The 17961-nt window shown below is 49.8% G+C and overlaps 1 protein-coding gene across 1 annotated transcript; it reads right to left on the reverse strand.

The window, feature by feature from the left end:
- Nucleotides 1–2450: 2450 nt before the first annotated feature.
- On the reverse strand, nucleotides 2451–8007 carry STX4 (syntaxin 4). Its single transcript, XM_041750772.1, has 11 exons — nucleotides 7612–8007; nucleotides 7322–7423; nucleotides 7111–7210; nucleotides 6900–6974; nucleotides 6533–6603; nucleotides 4547–4655; nucleotides 4398–4474; nucleotides 4024–4161; nucleotides 2994–3104; nucleotides 2803–2901; nucleotides 2451–2707 (listed from the first exon to the last, which is right to left on the reverse strand). Exons 1-10 carry the CDS (start codon nucleotides 7639–7641, stop codon nucleotides 2821–2823), a joined length of 894 nt encoding a protein of 297 aa, XP_041606706.1. The 5' UTR covers nucleotides 7642–8007; the 3' UTR covers nucleotides 2451–2707; nucleotides 2803–2820.
- Between the last annotated feature and the right edge of the window lie 9954 nt (nucleotides 8008–17961).

The following is a 17961-nucleotide window of genomic DNA, read 5'->3' on the forward strand; positions in this document are numbered from 1 at the left end:
TACATACATTATGATCAAAGTTAAAGTCTTGACTTGAATTAGACAATTTATAGGCTGGTCAAAGTAGCCTGACTCAGACAACCATGTTCCTTTTCCTGGTAACTTGAACCACAAAATGTTGAATGAATGAGGCAATAAATGGGGGGAGCTACAGCTGAAAAGTTATGATGCAAGATGGATTCGGAAAAGCCACACCCAACCAAGACCCTGTTCCCTGAAAGTTAGGCTGACAGCAAAGACAGGATTTCAGTGCAAAATCTGCCTATAACTCCTCATTCAGTTCAGTTTCCCCCAGGGAAAGGGTATACACAAGGGAACCTGTGAAAACTCCAATGCATGAGTCCACCTGACTGCTAGGTCTGCCCCAAACTTGCCACTCACCTGTTCAAAAACTTTGCATATGTCCCCTAGCCCACAGGAAAAGTTCAAATTACTGGGCCCGGCATCTGAAGCCTCACTCGGCCATCTAGATACTCCTGTCAGGAGGTTCCACACGGCTTCCTGGGTAAGGAGGACAAGTAAGCAGGCTTTCAGGGGTGGCGCCGTCCCGCAAAGCCAATCTGAAGTCACATAACGCACACTGACACATCTGATAGTCTCTATCAGATCCCAGTAGGTGCCACGGGTGGGGCAGTTTTCCTCTGAAGGCAGAAAGGTGAGGGGTGGACAAAGGCGACCTACAGGACAGGATTCCGCCGAAGATGCAGGCCGCAGGGGGAAGAGCTGGAGATTCAGGGAAGCCCAGAAGCCCCGTACTCAAATCAATGTTTTACGGGGGCAGGATCTGTGCCGCCCAGCAGTTTTCCCCTCGAGCGGACATCCAGATTGTGTTTGCACACTGGGGAGAATGAGGAGCTCTTTCCTGTAGGTATCTAGGGCTTCATCTGTACACAGGATCCCAGGGTACCCACGCCCGTGACGAAGGCGTGGGTACCCTCCCAGCTGCCAAGCTCGGGGCTAGGGAGGGGGACCCAGCCACGCCTTCTCCGGTGAAGTCCCTGACTCACCTACCCCCGCCAGACTCTCACAAGCCAGTGCCGCCTCCGCCTCCTTTAGAGGTTTGGTCGTGCCTCGCCCTGCGATCCAATCACTTGTGGGTGCGACTGAGGACTCGCCGAGGCTCCTCCCACGTCAGTTCAGGGCTGATTGCGGCTGAATCGCCACTCCTCACTCCCCCAGGAGGTCCCTGGACGTCCTAGGGACCAATCCCGCTGCCCCTTAGAGGCGGCGTTTACTAGCGCGGCCCAATCGTGTTCCACTTGCGGCCAGGCCACGCCCCCTACGCGCGGGGCGAAGCGGACCCTCCGACCTGGCGCAGGCGCCTTGCAACTGCCAGGCGAGGGTCACTCTAAGCCCACTGGGAGGCGCTGCAGGCGGACGCCCAGGTGGGTGGAGGCAAAGCAGGCAGGGGTCTCTGGAGCCTAATCCTGTCGTCTGGCTCCTGCCCTCCCCCCCGCAGGTCCAGGGGCTGGGTCCAGAGACTGCACCCAGGGCATCGCGTCCACCCCTTCTATGATTCGCGTCACCCAGCACCCACATGTGTGGTACTTTGGCCCGACGGCCCAGGCAAGGGCAGCTTGGAGTAGCAGCGACGACAGCAGCAGCAGAGGCCTGTGGGATTGAAAGCGGGATGGGCTGCGGCAGCTGGAACCCGGCCTCCAGGACTTGATTGGGGTCAGGCGCTGCTTCACTCCAACCAAGCTTCGGAGCCAGGAGCTAGCTTACCCCTTGAAACCAGGTGTCTCGCGACAGGTGCCACACCCAGCTCTGGAAGCGAGGCTTCTGGACTCGGAACTCTTAGAAATTTAGAGTTGGGGCCCAGAGCTCTTAGAAACCAAGGGTCAGGCTCCTCTGTCACCTCTACTGCTTCAGCCACCTAACCCCCTAGAAGCCAGGTGTGTTGATCCGGAGTCCCCAGTGCTTTAAGCTAAACTCTTATGTCAAAGGCTATGCCTTTTTCTGGGCTCTGCCCTGCAACCTCTCCCCCTGCTTCTTCTCATAACTGGCTCCTCCTCATTTAACAGCCCACTGAAATGTCACCCTTTCTGAGACAGGACTTTCCCTGTTCACTGTATCTGGAGTAACAGCCTCCATCACTCAACAGTGCCTCGTGGCCTCAGGAAGGCCGATGGATGCCCACACACACCTCACCTATGTCCCAGCCTGCCAGGCCCAGCTTCACTGCTTTGGGGTTAGGTACTCACAGTAATCCTTCCCCAAGGACAATACTGAGCCAGATGTGGGTGTTAGCCCCTCCCTGCCCACCTGTTCCTAAGGGAGAGTAGAAGGGCAGTGCTAGCCTGCTGTGGTCACAGCACCTGAACAGTCTGATTTGAGTCTTCCTCAGATGGGCCTGGCCCCAAAGATGGCCACAGAAAGAGGAGGCCGCCTACGTAGAGGCCCTGGGCCAGCTCTTCCAGGAACATACATGCACGGGGCAATCTCCAAGCTCATTTTTTTGTCTTTTTTTTACTTTCTTACAAAACCATGTGTCCCAACCAAACAGGACGCTGCAGGCCTTCCCCCAGGCATTGTGGCCTGAGTGGAGAAGCCCCCATGAATGAGTGGCTGCCAACCCCAGAAGAACTGTCTGCCCCTCTGCACAGGGCCAGTGTGAGGAAGGGGGTCCAGTTGGAGGCTCTGTCCTGCCCTCCCCCCTCAGCTGCTGGGAGAGAAGGCGGACCCGGGTCCCCGGTGTTCTTAGAGCCTGTAAGGGAAGGAGGGAGAAGAGGGTCTAAGGGGAGGAGGAAAGGCAGGGGCCCAGGACGAGGCAGGCCAGGGGGCAGGCCCAAAATAGCTCACCAAGAATGTGCAATGCTCTCAAACCAATGTGGCGATACCAATGATGACTGCCAGAATGACGACAGTGACAGACACACAAATGGCGATCAAGACTTTCTTCTGTGGGAGAGTTCAGGGAAACAAACTCAGAAGGGGAGGGAAGGCAACCAGGGCCTCAGACTAGAGGGGAGGGGATGGGTGTCAAGGCTCACCTTCCGAGCCTTCTTTTGGTTCTCCAGGGCAATCTTGACATGTTCCTGCCCGCGTTCCACATAGTCTGCTGAGCTCAGGATGTTCTTCTCAATCCGGTTGATCATCTCCCCCTGCTCAGAGGAGGGGACAGTTCAGGCAGGTAGGGATGACTGGGGGTGGAGAGCCTATTAGCTCCTCTGCTTGCTCACACTAGCTGCCTGAAGGACATTTTCTGGCGGGAAATACAGCACTAACAAAGGTGTGGGGGTAGGACCACATCTGACCAAAGTGCACACTCCTGAGGGTGGCTTCCAGGCTCCCTTTTATTATGTAGTCCCTTCTGCCCTGCTCCCTTACCCCCCACAACCTTCATTTGCAGTGGTGGCTTGGAGCCAACCGCCTTAAGAAGCTCATACCTTGTCACAGAGGGTGAACTTCTGTCTCTTTGTAAATCTGTCTGAATTTGCTCATTCTTCTAGGCTTGCTTCTCAACAGCTGTGAAGCCCTCCCCAACCCTGCCTCCTCATGGCACTGCCAGCCTTCAGGTTCTGGTACTCCTACTGAATGAAATGCCTTCCCCATGAATCCCAGCTGCACAAGGGCATTGGCTGCAGCACTAGAGGCCGGCAGCGTACCTCACCCCACACAACGGGGGCAGCAGAAGAACACCACCTCCCACCCTAACCTCATTCAGATTTGTGGAGGCATGCCCCCTAAGGAGCATCTTTGAGTAGAACTCTTAGAGGTATAAGGGTGGATTCTATTGGTGGAGGAGGAGCCAGAGTTGGGGCTACACCTGGGTAGCTCAACTGGGAGACAGGGTAAGATGGTGAGTGTAGAGGAGTGGCCATCTGCGTAATGTGGAGGTGGAAGCAATTCTGGGGCTCAGCTACAGATGGGAGTGAGGGCCAGCCTGGGGGCATGGCCCAGCCTGGAGGGGGATGAAAGCCTCGGGGAGAGAGGCTAGAGAGTGGAGATGGACTGACAGACACAGTGGGGTTTCTGACTGAACATGGTCTCACATCAAGCCCAGCCAGCTGTCTTGCCCACCTGCATCTCCACTTCTGTAGCCAGGAAAGTGAAAATCTCATGAAGTTCACGGATGCTGCGTTCAAGCTGCTGGATCTCACTGTGCCGGGCTGAGATCTCATTTAGGGCCTGTCGAGTCACCTGCGTGTCCTTCAGGATCTGAGGAGCAGATAGGAATGGCCAGACAGGTCATAGGGAATCCAGCAACAGATCATTAGTTCCTGTTGAGCTTTCAGGCAGCCCTCAGGCTTAGAACTGGGGCCAGGACCCTGATGAGCGACCCTAGGCATGCTAAGTCATTCCCTTCCAGGCCTCTGTATTCCCTCAATCAAAGGGGACCAGGCCTCAGCTAAGATGAGAGTCCCAGAAGAGGGAGGCTAGCCAAGACCACTCACATTGGACACAAACACCTCACTTTGCCCACTGTCCAGCATCTGCTCCAGCTCCTCATCAGACACCATTCCAGCATTTGCTGTGAAGGAAAAGGTCAGGCTCAGAGCTGGGTCAGGTTACCTGACCCTGTAGGCCAGACACCACAACTCACTGATCTTCAGCTGCCTCCGAATCCGCTCCACATTCTTCTCCCGGTACTCGGACTGCATCAAGTTGCACTTGTTGATGAGCTCCACGAATTGCTGGGACAGGACCCCATGCTGATGATAGAAAATATAGGCTGGGGGAATCCCTGGGTGGCTCAGCGGTTTAGCGCCTGCCTTTGGCCCAGGGCACAATTCTGGAGTCCCGGGATCGAGTCCCACGTCAGGCTCCCAGCATGGAGCCTGCTTCTCCCTCCTCCTGTGTCTCTGCCTCTCTCTCTCTATGTCTGTCATAAATAAATAAATAAATCTTAAAAAAAAAAAAAAAAAGAAAAAAGAAAATATAGGCTGGGAACCCCGGAAGGATTTGGCCTTAACATCCCCATAAGTATAGGAAGCAAACAGCATAAGCCTGTTCTAGGAGCCTTGACCACCATTCTCTCAAGGTCAAAGCCAAAGCCTTTACTAGGGCTTATAAGGCCCTATTGGACCTTCCCTTCCCCATTTCCCCTCTGACTTTATGTCCTCCAGCTGTTGCCTCACTCGCACCCTCTGACCACAGTGGACTCCTTCCTCCCCCCACCAAAGCCACCCCTACTTCAGGCTTTGGCATTCACTGCTCTTTGGGCCTAGAATACTCATGCCTCACAGAGGCCTTTAAATCTTTATTCCAATGTCACCTTCTGAATGAAGTTTTCTCTACCTTATTAAAACCGCAACCTGCCTTCTCCCGTCACTCTCAATCCTCTTCTCCTCAGTTTTTCCCTTAATACTTAACTACATTCTGGGCAGCCCGGGTGGCTCAGTGGTTTGGCGCCACCTTTGGCCCAGGGTGTGATCCTGGGGACCCTGGATCAAGTCCCACGTTGGGCTCCCTGCATGGAGCCTGCTGCTCCCTCTGCCTGTGTTTCTGCCTCTCTCTCTCTCTCTCTCTCTCTCTCTCTCTGTCTCTTATGAATAAATAAATTTAAAAAAAAACTACGTTCTAAAATAGTGGGCATATTTATTATGGTGTGTGTCTCGCCCCACCAGAACATAAGTTCCATGAAGATTGGGCTCTTTGGTTCACTGCTGCATCCTAAACAGCTAGAAAAGGGCCTAGCACACAGTAGGCACTCAATAAATACCTTTGAATGCTTGCTGAACACCAGCCTTGCTGCTTAGACTAAAGGTATGCCTGGAGGTCAGCCCATTGCCCAGCTCTTACAGGTCCGGCTGGACCCTCAGCCTCTCACACCAATGACTACCACAGTTTCCCCCTGAAACATCCTCTTATCTTGTCCATTCTCTTGCTTCCTTCAATGTGCTCATTCCTTGGAGTTCCTTCCTTAGAGACATATTTGCTCTCCTGCCTTCACCACATCATTGCAAGATACCCAAACTGCCCTATCTTCAATCCAGGGTACTTTCTGGGCCCACCTACACCAACTCTGACCTCCAGGAACTCCAAATTACTCCTCCCTGGGCACCCAGACAAGGGCAGTTAGATCGCCTCAAATCTCCTCACTAAGATGTTGATTCAGTGACCTTCTCCCTCCAGGGAAGTTCCTCTTCTTGATTTCTTGAATTCTGCCCATGGGGCAGAGGATGACCCTGTCATATGGGCAGGAAAGCTCCCTGTCATTTATGACCTTTCCCTCTTCTTCCCTGGGCAGGGATATTAGCTACCACACCCTACCTGAGTAATGTCTTTGTCATCTAGTCAAGCTTGACTCACCATGTTGGTTTCTAGAAAGCATGCCTTCCACAACCAAGCCCAGATCACATCTGGGGATTCACCAACTTCTCATGAATGGAGAAGGCGACAGGATGTTAGGTGGATTGGGAGTCAGGAGACTTTGGGTGAGATTTTTTTCTCTCAGCCTCAGTTTCCCCACTTGAAAATCATTAGGTTGGACTTGATGATCTCTAAGGGTCCTTTCTCCTTACTTTTGCCACCTAATGGTCTATGAAACCCTTGCAAAATGTCTTAGTTCTGGGAATAATAAACCCACCTGGGTTTTTCTCATCCTCATGTTGACTGAGTTATAATTCTCATCAGCTTCTTCATTCTGGGGCTCTATGGCTGTGGGAAGACACAAGGGGATTGGTGGGGAAGGAGATTTGATCTGTGTGGCTTCAGAAAATCATGTGGGAACCAGGACACAGGGCCAGGGCCATACCCCATCCATACAACAGAGAGGTGCTTATCTCCACAAAATTATTTTGGGAATTATAATTTATCATAAATGACTAATTATGAGCCTCTGACGGTAGCTCAAGTGTATTTTTCTTTGCAATACTGAGCCACACAGTCCCCGGATATACCAGGAGCTGGGCAGGACCACAGGGAAGGGTCTGTCTGAGGTCCTAGGGGCTCACCCTTCAGCTGTGCTCGGATATCCCTCCCCAGCTGTTTGATCTCCTCACGCAGGTTCTGCAGGTCCTGCTTCATACCTGAAGAAGAGAAAGTCATGACTCCCAGACAGCAGCTCCTACCTCAAACCAACCTGCCTGGCCACCACCTGCACGGAACTACAATCCCCACAATCCCTCTGGCTGAGCATGCGTTTGCACTTGGGGTTTCACTCACTCTCCTCGGGAAGGGGCGTGGCCAGGATGGTGACCTGCTGCTTCTCCAACTCCCGGACTTTATTCTCCAGCTTGACAATAGTCTGTCGAATTGTCCGGACCTGGGGAAGGTGACCGAGAGGGCTGAGGGAGATGGGGGATACTCCGGACCGCGCTGCTCCTCGGATCATCCAGCCCCCTCATGAAGACAGGCGGAGACCCCAGCCTCTTACCTTTTGGAAGAACTCCTCGTCCGGGTTCCCCAGCCGTGCCGTGCCCGGGTGTACCACCAGCGCGACCCGCTCCTTGTCCTCATCGTCCGAACTGTCATCCCCCTGCCACGGCCGGGGTGGTCACTGGCATCACTTCCTTGCGGTTGCTCTCTCCCCGCAGGACTCACAGACTTCCGGGTCTTTCCTTCCTAGCCCTCAGCCACCCCTCCCTGTCCCGAAGACCAGGAGTCCTGTATGCCAGCCAGACCCCAGCCCGTCCGCCCACCCCCAGCCCTGCAGCCCCCTCTCACCTGTCTCAGTTCGTGGGTCCGGTCGCGCATGGCGGCCCGAGCTCCCTCTTCCCGGCGCCGGAGCCCCGAGGGCCTCGAGACTAAGTTTGGAACTCCCGTACCCCACTCACACTCTGACACTGACACTTCCCTCCGCCCTCACCCTGCGGACCCCCCGGGCCCCCCCACGAGCCACCAGAGGCTCCGTCCCGGGCACCATCCACAGTCAGTGGGAAGCAGCCGACCCCGGGGACCCCCCAAGATTCCACAGGTTGGAATTCCCTTTTCTTCCCCCCCTCCCGTTCCCGTAGCCTCGGCCCCGCCCCTCTGGGATGATCGGGGCATGCGCACGGGGTCCCGTCTCTTCCTCGCCGGAGGGAGCCTGAGGTCGGAAGCTGCGGCGCCCCGAACGGAAGCAAAGCTGCCAGGACGTGAGAACCCGCCCCCTTCGCCGGAACTGTCGCATCTACCAACGGAAATCTAGTTGCCAGACCGGGTGGGAATGCGTCATTGATACGTAATCTCAGAGGCCCTGCATCTCACATCACCCCATGGTGCCCCCCCCACGTCACATGACCAGCCCGGTCCCACCCTCGCGGACCTCGGAACGTGACACTTTGATTGTCACGTGCCCCGGCGCTGTCAACTCCGTCTCTGGAGCACCTTTCTCCCCACGACGTCTCCGGGACCCTGGCGCCCAAGCTACGCCCCTCCAGCCCTCCCGAGGCGGGGCGGGGGCTGCTGACTACCCCCAGAGACCGTTTGAGGCAGTGGGTGGTAGGACCCTCGCTGAATTCGGCTTCATTTTCTTTTGGGTCCAGGGACGTGGGCAGACGGAGAACTTAGAATTCGGGGCTGTCAGCATCATGGGACCTTGAAATTCAGAAAATAATAAGATCCAGCGTCAGAGAATTGCAGGGTTTTGTAGGCAGAGAATCTGGGGGTGGAAAGTGACCTCACCCAAGGCAGAAATCTCTCCTCCCGCATCCTCCTGGCGCAGCCTCTGACAGGTGGGCGGCTGGCGCCCTGCATGAACACTGCAGTTCCGCCGCACTCACCACCTTCCGAGCATAAGACCATTTCAGGGCAACTAAAGCTGAGAAAAGTGTCTGTATTACATTGAGGAGTCTGCCACTTACATATAACTCCCTCCCTCCCTAGCATCTGGGTCTACCCTCTGAAGCCCACAAAAAAATCGGCACACATTCCCCATTATAGTGGACCGTGGGCTCTTGAGGTCAGGGCGCCGCAGTCTTGTTCTTACCTGAATCCCCAGGGCCTATTTCAGTACCTATCACATATGGGCCCTCAATAAATATCTGTGGACAGAACTTTAACCTTTCATGTATCTGAAGATAAAGCTTGTCTTTTGGGCTTCAGCCTTTCATGGTGACACTGCCCTAGCCCACTAGATGGTCATTCATTCAATGGATATCCATTTGTTGGGCACTTATTATGGGCCAGAGACTGTTGTAGGGGTCGGAGATAAATCAAGGCCTAACTGACAAAAACCTTTCACTTCTGAAACTTACATTATGTGAGAGCAGTCTCCAAGGCCACTCAGTGAGTCTCAGCATAGCCAGAATAAAAATCAGGTCTCCTGGATGCCAGGACTCTTTCCAGAGAACTTACATGAAGGTTCAAGCAAAAGAAAGACTGGCCCCTCTCTAGTATGTCCTGGTAAGGAAATCTGTATTTCTGTGATTGAGTTGCCATGGATTTCTGGAAAGTCATGTCTTTGTCTCTGGGCCTCAGTCTCCCATCTGTAGGATAGATGGCATAGCGAGATGGAGAGATCATCTTTAGATCATCTTTCCCTGCTCTAAAGTCCATTGATTATGAGGTTGGAAAGGATAAACTGCTGTCTGATTCTATTAGAAGGGCTTTGATCCTTCCCTTCCCTTCTGTCCCCTTCAGAACCCAGCTCACCTGGGGTAGGGAACAAAGGAGTGAAAATGGTATGCTGCTCTGATCAACCTACAGGAGAAATGAAGGGTTGGAGGGTTTTTCCAGAGGCCAAGCCCTGCTCCTTGGGGTCTCCTGGAGATCATGAAGGGTTTCCCCACTCTTGGGTCTTCAATGTCAGCCTCCCTGCCTCTCCGCCTCCCTTTCCTTCTTTCTTTCTGTCTGTCTGTCTCTCATACTCTGTCTCTCGGGGCGGGGGGCAGTGGAAGGGCTTTAGGAACTTGGACTCCCAGTCCTGAATAACTTAATGATCTTGATCTTGAATAACTCGTTGCTCTTCTCTGGGAATTAGTTTCTCCATTTGAAAACTTGGTCTGGTGATTTCTAAGTTAAGAATTGAACAGTATCAGGAGGCCTGGTGGCTCAGAGGTTGAGTGCCTGCCTTCAGCTCAGGTCATGATCCCGGGATCAGGGATTGGGTCCGCATTGGGCTCCCTGCGGGGAGCCTGCTTCTTCCTCTGCGGGTGTCTCTGCCTCTCTATCTCTCTCAGTCTGTGTCTCTCATGAATAAATAAATAAGTCTTTAAAAAAAAGAATTGAACAGTATCAAGTGAGGTGATAAAGACTCTGGAAAGCTCCTATGAACTACCAAGGGTTGCCCACTCTCGGGGCTGTTATGATCGTGGATTCCAGCTATCTCTAGGACCACCAGGCCCACTTGCCTCTCTGTTAGTCTCTTGATGGTTTGCTTCTTGGTTCCCGGCTTTGATCTAGAGTTGTTGGTGCCTTTGTTAAATTTCCCAGGACTATAATATTCATTATTGTATTTGTGGTCTCTGGGTGGGATCACAGGGCTTTGGAATGGTGGCTTAAGGTCGCAGGAGGCTGAGCTTAAAGCCTCATGGAGTGGTATGTAGAGATGGTGGGGAGCACAGGCCATGCAGGGAGAATAGATCTGGGGATGGAGCTTCCAGAGCTGAGCCCTTATCTCTGTTTCATGGTTTTGGGCGTTATTTCTCTTGGCCCCTCTGAACAACCTTGATGAATGTATTAAGCATACTGGGTCTGGGAGGGGTAGATACTAGGGACGTGTGTGTTTTCCTTCCAGGGTGCAGGAAGGTCAGGCCCTACCCAGTCCTGAGGCATGGCAGCCTGTCCTGTCTTCTCCACTGCAGGTCCATCCTACCAACATCCTACCTATACTGGAGCCAGAAGCCCCGGGCTGGAATCCCAGCTCCTTCACCTCATCACACAATTCTCCAAGGCAAGTTACATAACCTTGTTATGCCTCAGTTCCCTCATTTGAGAAATGGGAACCATAACAGTACCAACCTCATAGGATTGCCCGAAAAATTAAATGAGATGATACGTGTATAGTGAATAGAACAGAGTGTGGTACAGAATAAATGCTATGTATGTGTTTGCTGCTGTTATATGGTGGTGATGATGGTGATTGTTGCCTGAGGGTGTCAGCAGTGCCAGTGTCTCCACAGGGATTCCACTCTGTGGCTTGTTCAGATTCTTCTTCCGCTCTCCATCTGTGCCCAACTGTGCATCAGATACCAGGCTAGAGGCCTTGCCATGGTCTGCACGTCTCTCCTGTTTTGCCCTGGATCGGACACACCATATATTTTAAAATATTATTTATATTTATTTTATATATTGTCTGTCTTCACCCCTTCCTGTCCACCTACCAGAATATAAGCTCCGTGAGGACAGGGATTTCACCTGCATTATTCACTGCTGTGTCCCCAGTACATCCAACAGTGCCTGGCAAATGGTAGCTGGTCAATAAATATGAATGAATGAATGAATGAATGAATGAATGAAATTACTTTCTTATTTATTTATTTATTTATTTATTTATTTATTTATTTATTTTTATGATAGTCACAGAGAGAGAGAGAGAGGCAGAGACACAGGCGGAGGGAGAAGCAGGCTCCATGCACCGGGAGCCCGATGTGGGATTCGATCCCGGGTCTCCAGGATCGTGCCCCGGGCCAAAGGCAGGCGCCAAACCCGCTGCGCCACCCAGGGATCCCTTACTTTCTAATTTAATTTTTATATAGCATTTACTATGTGCCCAGCACCAACATAAGCACCTTGGAAATACTAACTCATTTAATTTTCATAGCAGTTCTATGGGATAGGTACTGTTATTGTCTATATTTTACAGAGGAGGAAACTGACCCACAGAGGTATTAAGTCATTTGCCCAAGGCTTCACATTAGTGCAGGACAATTTGGGATTTGAACCCAGAGAGTGGAGCTCTGGGTTCTGTGAGGTTCTCTTGAGCTCTTATCCACTCCTCTATGATCCAAGGAAAACGTGGGTTCCCTGTGTCCACCTACCTTTGGTAACTTGCTGCCACCTATTGATGCCCTGCTCATCATCTGTGGGGAGGAGGGGGAAGACTTTGCCTGCAAGACTGAGCCTTCTCCCCTCCTCTGTCACAGGGTCTCTCTTCCACACCTGCTGGGTGGGGCTGACCGCTGGGGAGGCTGTTTGTCCTCTCCCATCTCCCTGTTTGCTCTGTCCCCAGAAGCCGAGGATATCTATGCGTGTTTCATATAAAGGGCATCCGTTTATCCTACAAGTCTCTGAGGCTGTTTTTGTGCCAAGCCCCCACAGCTCTCTCTTCATGATTATGTTCATGGCCTGACCTTGACCACTCCCTAGAGTTCTACCTGAGAACTTCTAATCAAACGCTACATACACTCTTGTGACTTTAACTGGCATGCATATGCTAGCTCCCAAATTCGTGTCTCCAGGCCTAAGTTTTCTCCTGAGCTCCAGACTTCTGATTCCACTTGCCTACTGGACATCTCCTCCTGGAGGTCCCATAGGCACCTTAAATTCAACCTGTTTCAAACAGGATGCATCGTCTCCCCCCTGAGACTCTGCTAAACAAGCTTCTGTTTCTCCTGTTGCCTCTTCCTGTGGGTTACTCCCAATCACGTGTGCCATAACCTTCGCCTTGAACTTCATTTTAAAAGCGATGGATCACACAATTTGTCATGATAAGCTCCCCTAAAAATACTGGAAGAAATTATGGGAAAAATCCTTTCTAACACTTGGAGTGAGGAAGCCTTTCCAACTCCATCTCAAAATTCAAAAGCTATAAAAGATTAATACAGTTGTCTACCTGGAAAAAATCTGCATGGCAAAAAAACATTAAAGCAAAATCAAAAGACAAACAATAAACGTAAGAAAAAATATTTGCAATTCTTATCATATACAAAGGGTAATCTTTCTACTATTTAAAGAGCTTCCTCATATTGATAAGAAAGACCAACAATTTAATAAAAACTGGGCAAAGAACATGACAGATCACAAAAGAGAAAATACATAAGGTCTTAAACACATATGCAGATGTTCACTTTCACACATAATGAGAGAAATGAAAAGACAATACTGAAATACCATTTTTTCCTTTATTGCATTAGCAATTTTAACCCATTTGTCTGACAAAACACTCTTTTGGCAATATCATGGGAAATTTGTTGGTAGGAATGCAAAATGATACAAATCTCAGACAATATTTATCAAAATTATAAACTTATGTACACTTTGAATCAGCTTTCTCACTTGTGAAAATCTATCTGGATCACTTAGCTATTGCTTCCCAGGAAACCACCTTAACATTTACTGGCATAAAATAACAATGATTTATTGTTTCTCCAGATTCTAAGAATGGTCAGATGGTTTTTCTGCTGATCTTACCTTAGATTACTCAAGTGGTAGCAGTCAGCTGGCACCTCAGCTGGGGCTGGATGGCCCGTGATAGCTGTCACTCACTAGTATGAGACCTAGGCTCTGATGGCTCAATCAAGGGATGGCTGAGCCACTCTCTCCATGTGGTATTTCATCCTGAGTTTGTTTAATTGTTTGTTTATAAGTAAGCTCTATCCCCCATGTGGGGCTTGAACTCACAACCCTGAGATCAAGGGTTGCATGCTCTACTGACTGAGCCAGTCAGGTCTCCCAGCCTGAGTTTCTTCTTAGCACAGTGTCCTCATGGTTCCAAAAAGGTGAGAGGAGAAGCTGCAAAGTCTCTTGAGACCCTGCTCAGAAGCTGTGTGACATTGCTTCTGTCATATTCAATGAGTCCAAGCAAGTCCCAAGTCCATGCCAGCTGCCAAGGGGGGGGGGGGAGAAACAGAATTTTAATTCACTATATCTTCCTATATTTCCCTATATATCTTTCCTATATTTCACTATAGGAAATGACGTATACATCGGTGTTATTCTTTGGATATTGTTTGCAAATTTGTCCATCAGCAGGTAGGCAGCTGTCAAAAAGGATGAGGATATTCATCACAAATAATGTGAGAGTGCTTTAAAATATCATTAGTCAAATACCAAGATGTGGAATGAATATATCATGCTACTGTGGTATAAGAAAAAAGTGTGGGGATGCCTGGATGGCTTACTGGTTTGGCGTCTGCCTTCGGCCCAGGGCGTGATCCTGGAGACCCGGGATCGAGTCCCACGTTGGGCTCCCTGCATGGAGCCTGCTTCTCTGTCTCTGCCTCTCTCTCTCTGTGTCTCTCATGAATAAATAAATAAAATCTTAAAAAAAAAAAAAAGAAAAAATGTGTCAGTGTGTGCATGCATGCGCACATGTGTGTATGTTTGCTTGTATCGTTAAATCCTGGAAAGTTACAGAAGAAACTAATAAAAGTGGTTCCCTACAGATGTTTCCTGAGAACAAGCTGGCAAGAACAGTTGTCAAAAGTAAGAATGTTCACTGTAAATCTTTTATATTATTTAGATTTTTTTTAATCACGTGCAAGTATTACCTATTTTAAATAATCGTATCAAAGAAAGAAGGTACCTTTGAATAATTTCAAACAAAGAAATATGTCTTAGTTAGCTTGGGCTGCTATACACATAACAAAATGCCACAGGCTGGCAGGCTTAAACAACAGACATTTATTTCTCACGGTTCCGGCGGCTGGAAGGAGATCAAGGTGCCTGAAGATTCGGTTCTTGGAGAGGGGTCTCTTCCTGGATTGCAGATGGCTGCCTTGCTGCATCTTTGCAAGAAGAAGCCCTGAGGTCTCTTCCTTTTCTTAGAACATCTCTAATCCCATCAGAATCTCCACCTTGTAACCTCACTTAAATCTAATTATCTCCCAAGGGCCCCACATCCTGATACCATTACAGCAGGAGGGGGGTGGATATTAGGGCTTCAACATATGAATTTGGGGTGGAGGGCACAGACATTCAGCCCATAATAGAATACTATGATCAAACTTTCATTTTACAAGGACTCTGCCAGTGGTCATGTGCAGGGCCATACAGATGGCTGTGCCTATGGATGCATGGGGGCTATCACACAAGAGAGGCACCAGCCACATCTTAGACACCTACATGTTTGAATATTTATTACAATTGTCTGGCAGATGGAGGTAGAGCATCTTGAGGAAGGGATACCTTTTTCTATTTGCACAAAGGCACAATAGGGGTTGGCAATAGCCTTGGTCAGGAGAAGATTGATTGGGAAATCAGTTATGAATCACCCCCTGGCCAAAAATAATGAGGTGATGGGACGCCTGGGTGGCTCGGTTGAGCATCTGCCTTCGACTCAGGGCATGATCCTGGAGTTTCAGGATCAAGTCCCACATCAGGATCCCGGTGAGGAGCCTGCTTCTCCCTCTGCCTGTGTCTCTGCCTTTTCTCTGTGTCTCTCATGAATAAATAAATAAAATCCTTTAAAAAATTATAATGAGGTGGTTATGGAGCATCCATTAAAGTAACAGAGTCTATCAGACATTGTTGCAGTTTGGAAAAATTGGTAAGGGAATCAGAGGGTCCTAGATCACTCCTGGATATCTGGCTTTTGCTATAGGTGGAGGCAAGTTTGCTCAAATAAGAGAAATTATTTAAATAAATCACCCTATAGGGGCGCCTGGGTGGCTCAGTCAGTTAAGTGTCTGCCTTTAGCTCAGGTCATGATCCCTGAGTCCTGGGTTGAGCCGCATCAGGCTCTCTGCTCAGCAAGGAGCCTGCCTCTCCCTCTCTCTGCCCCTTCTTCTTATGCTCTCTTTCTTGGACAAATAAAATCTTTTTAAAAAAATAAAATAAATTGCCTATTAGGAAATGTAAAAATACTATTTATAGAAATATATACTGCCTAAATAAACCTTTTTAAAATATGTTAATAGGGTCTCCTGGGTGGCTCAGTTGGCTAAGTTAGGGTCTGCCTTTGGCTAGGGTCATGATCCCAAGGTCCTAGGATCAAGCCCTGCATCAGGCTCCCCCTGCCTGCTGCTCCCCTGCTTCTGCTCTCTCTCTCTGTCAAACAAGTAAATAAAATCTTTTTAAAAAAATGTTAATGTCTTTTATGACAGAACATTTTACTTTTTAAAAACAGATTTTATTTACTTATTTTAGAGAGGGGGGAGGGGGCAGAACGAGAGGGGAGAGAACATCTTAAGGAGACTCCTGCTGAGTGGGGAGCCCGATGCGGGGCTCAATCTCATGACCCTGAGATCATGACCCGAGTTGATTCAAGAGTCAGATGCTCAACCAACTGAGCCACCCAGGTGTCCCATGACACAACATATTAAATTTTATTGAAAGATTTTTAAAGAAATCCAAAATTAGTGGGTAGATACACCACGTAAATGAACAGGAAGACTCAATATTGTAATGGCATAAGTTTTTCCAAAATATTTCTCCAAAGTCAGCACCATGATTCAGTCTCTGCTGCATGATGTGGACTCTGGTTTGGGTGGTGAGAAGGGCTGGAATAAGGCCCCTGGGAGCCAGATACCAATTGGCTAAGAGAATGTTTCAATAGTCTAGGATTTCTGCCGGGACTGGATCCCAGCTCCTGCCTGGAATAAGTTACTTAAATTCTTTTTTTTTTTTTTAATTACTTAAATTCTTATGTTTCTGTTTCCTTGTCTGTGAATGGAGATAATGGCAGTAACCTCTGATGGTTGTTGTGAAGATCAAGTAATACACATAAAACACATAGAACCGGGCTTGGCACATGACCAGCACTATATAAGACCCAGCTCCTACCATCACTACTATTATTCAGGTTATTGACATATTCACTTTCCAGGTTCACGATGGTTCAAATGGGCTGTGGAAATAGGGAGAAGGCTTGTGCAGCCAAATTCCAGGACCCTGATGAATAAAACTTGAAAGCTGGGTATGAGGGATGGAAAAACAGAACAACAATGCTCTTTCACATCTGCTTCACTGGAGATTTTCTAGTTACAAATGGCTTCCATGCTCATTTTCTCAATAAACCCTCACACTATGCTAGGGTGGGGTGGGGGTGGCGAATATCACAGCCCATTTTGCAGATTTGGAACCTAGGACTTAGAGATATCAGGTCACTGGCTCCACAGGCTGATGTTTGTCTTACTCATCACTGTATCTGCAGCACCACAGCATAGTCCTGGCACAAGGAGAAGGTTCTCAATAACTACTCACTGGTTAATGGATGAATAGGTCAAACGGGTATTCATTCTTCTGTTCCTGAGCACTGCAGGTGTGATAGACAGGTCCTACCTATGCCAGGTACCACAGGGAGGCAGAGAGCAGAGACACAGGCAGAGGGAGAAGCAGGCTCCAGGCAGGGAACCCGATGCGGGACTCGATCCCAGGACCCCAGGACCATGACCTGAGCCAAAGGCAGACACTCAACTACTGAGTTATCAGGGCGCTCGTATTTCCTTTGTCTTTATGCCTGGGGCATGAAGGAATATGCCATTCATTCATTCATTCATTCATTCATTGAGATTTTTAGTGAACATCTGCTTTGTACCTGATCTTGGTTGTTGGAGAGAAGCAGACATGAGTCAGGCCTGGTCTGGTCTAGTGGAGAAGCTGACTCAGCCCACACCTCATGAGGTTGTTTGCCTAGACTGCTGGGAGAGGCCTGAAGGATGGGAAGTCTGACTATCCACGAAGGGGCAAAACAGAAGCAGGCGGAGGAACAGCAGAGGGAAAGACCCCGAGGTGCCTGGGGTCCGGGATCCCTTGGTGTGGTTAAAGCTTAGGATCTGCAGCCCAGGGAGGGAAGTGGTAGGAGAGAGGAGGTGAGGGTGGTGGGATTCAAATACCAGGGCAGTGATACAGAAGGCCATGGGGTGGGGATGGGGGTGGGGGTGGAGTCACTGGGGTGGGGGATTGATATTATCACATCCCTTTAAGGGGCAATCACTAACACCTGGGGAAAAGACTGGACACGCAGGACAGGGACTGCAGGTGGGAAGACCACAGAGAAGGCTGTTGTGATGCCCCAGGTGAAAGCCAGTGAGAATTTAGCCTGTCCCCAGGTGGCGAGCAAGGAGAGGACCCAGGGGACAGCTCTGGGTTTGGCAGTTGAGGGACGAGCGATAACACTGTGGTTTTACAGGAATAGGCTTTGTAATCAAGATGCCCTTGAGAGCCCCAGCCCTGCCCTTTGCTAACCTTGTGAACTCGGGTCCGTTATTCGAG

Source organism: Vulpes lagopus, chromosome 3 (assembly GCF_018345385.1).
Source record: "Vulpes lagopus strain Blue_001 chromosome 3, ASM1834538v1, whole genome shotgun sequence".
Lineage (NCBI taxonomy): Eukaryota > Metazoa > Chordata > Mammalia > Carnivora > Canidae > Vulpes > Vulpes lagopus.

Bases quoted from the DNA above. Each gene is read 5' to 3' on its own strand.
- STX4 (XM_041750772.1), bottom strand. From the start codon at position 7,641: ATGCGCGACCGGACCCACGAACTGAGACAG. The intron at 7,211-7,321 runs GTAAGAGGCTGG...CACCTTCCCCAG, and splicing joins ACGAGGAGTTCTTCCAAAAG to GTCCGGACAATTCGACAGAC. The intron at 6,975-7,110 runs GTGAGTGAAACC...TCTCTTCTTCAG, and splicing joins CACGCCCCTTCCCGAGGAGA to GTATGAAGCAGGACCTGCAG.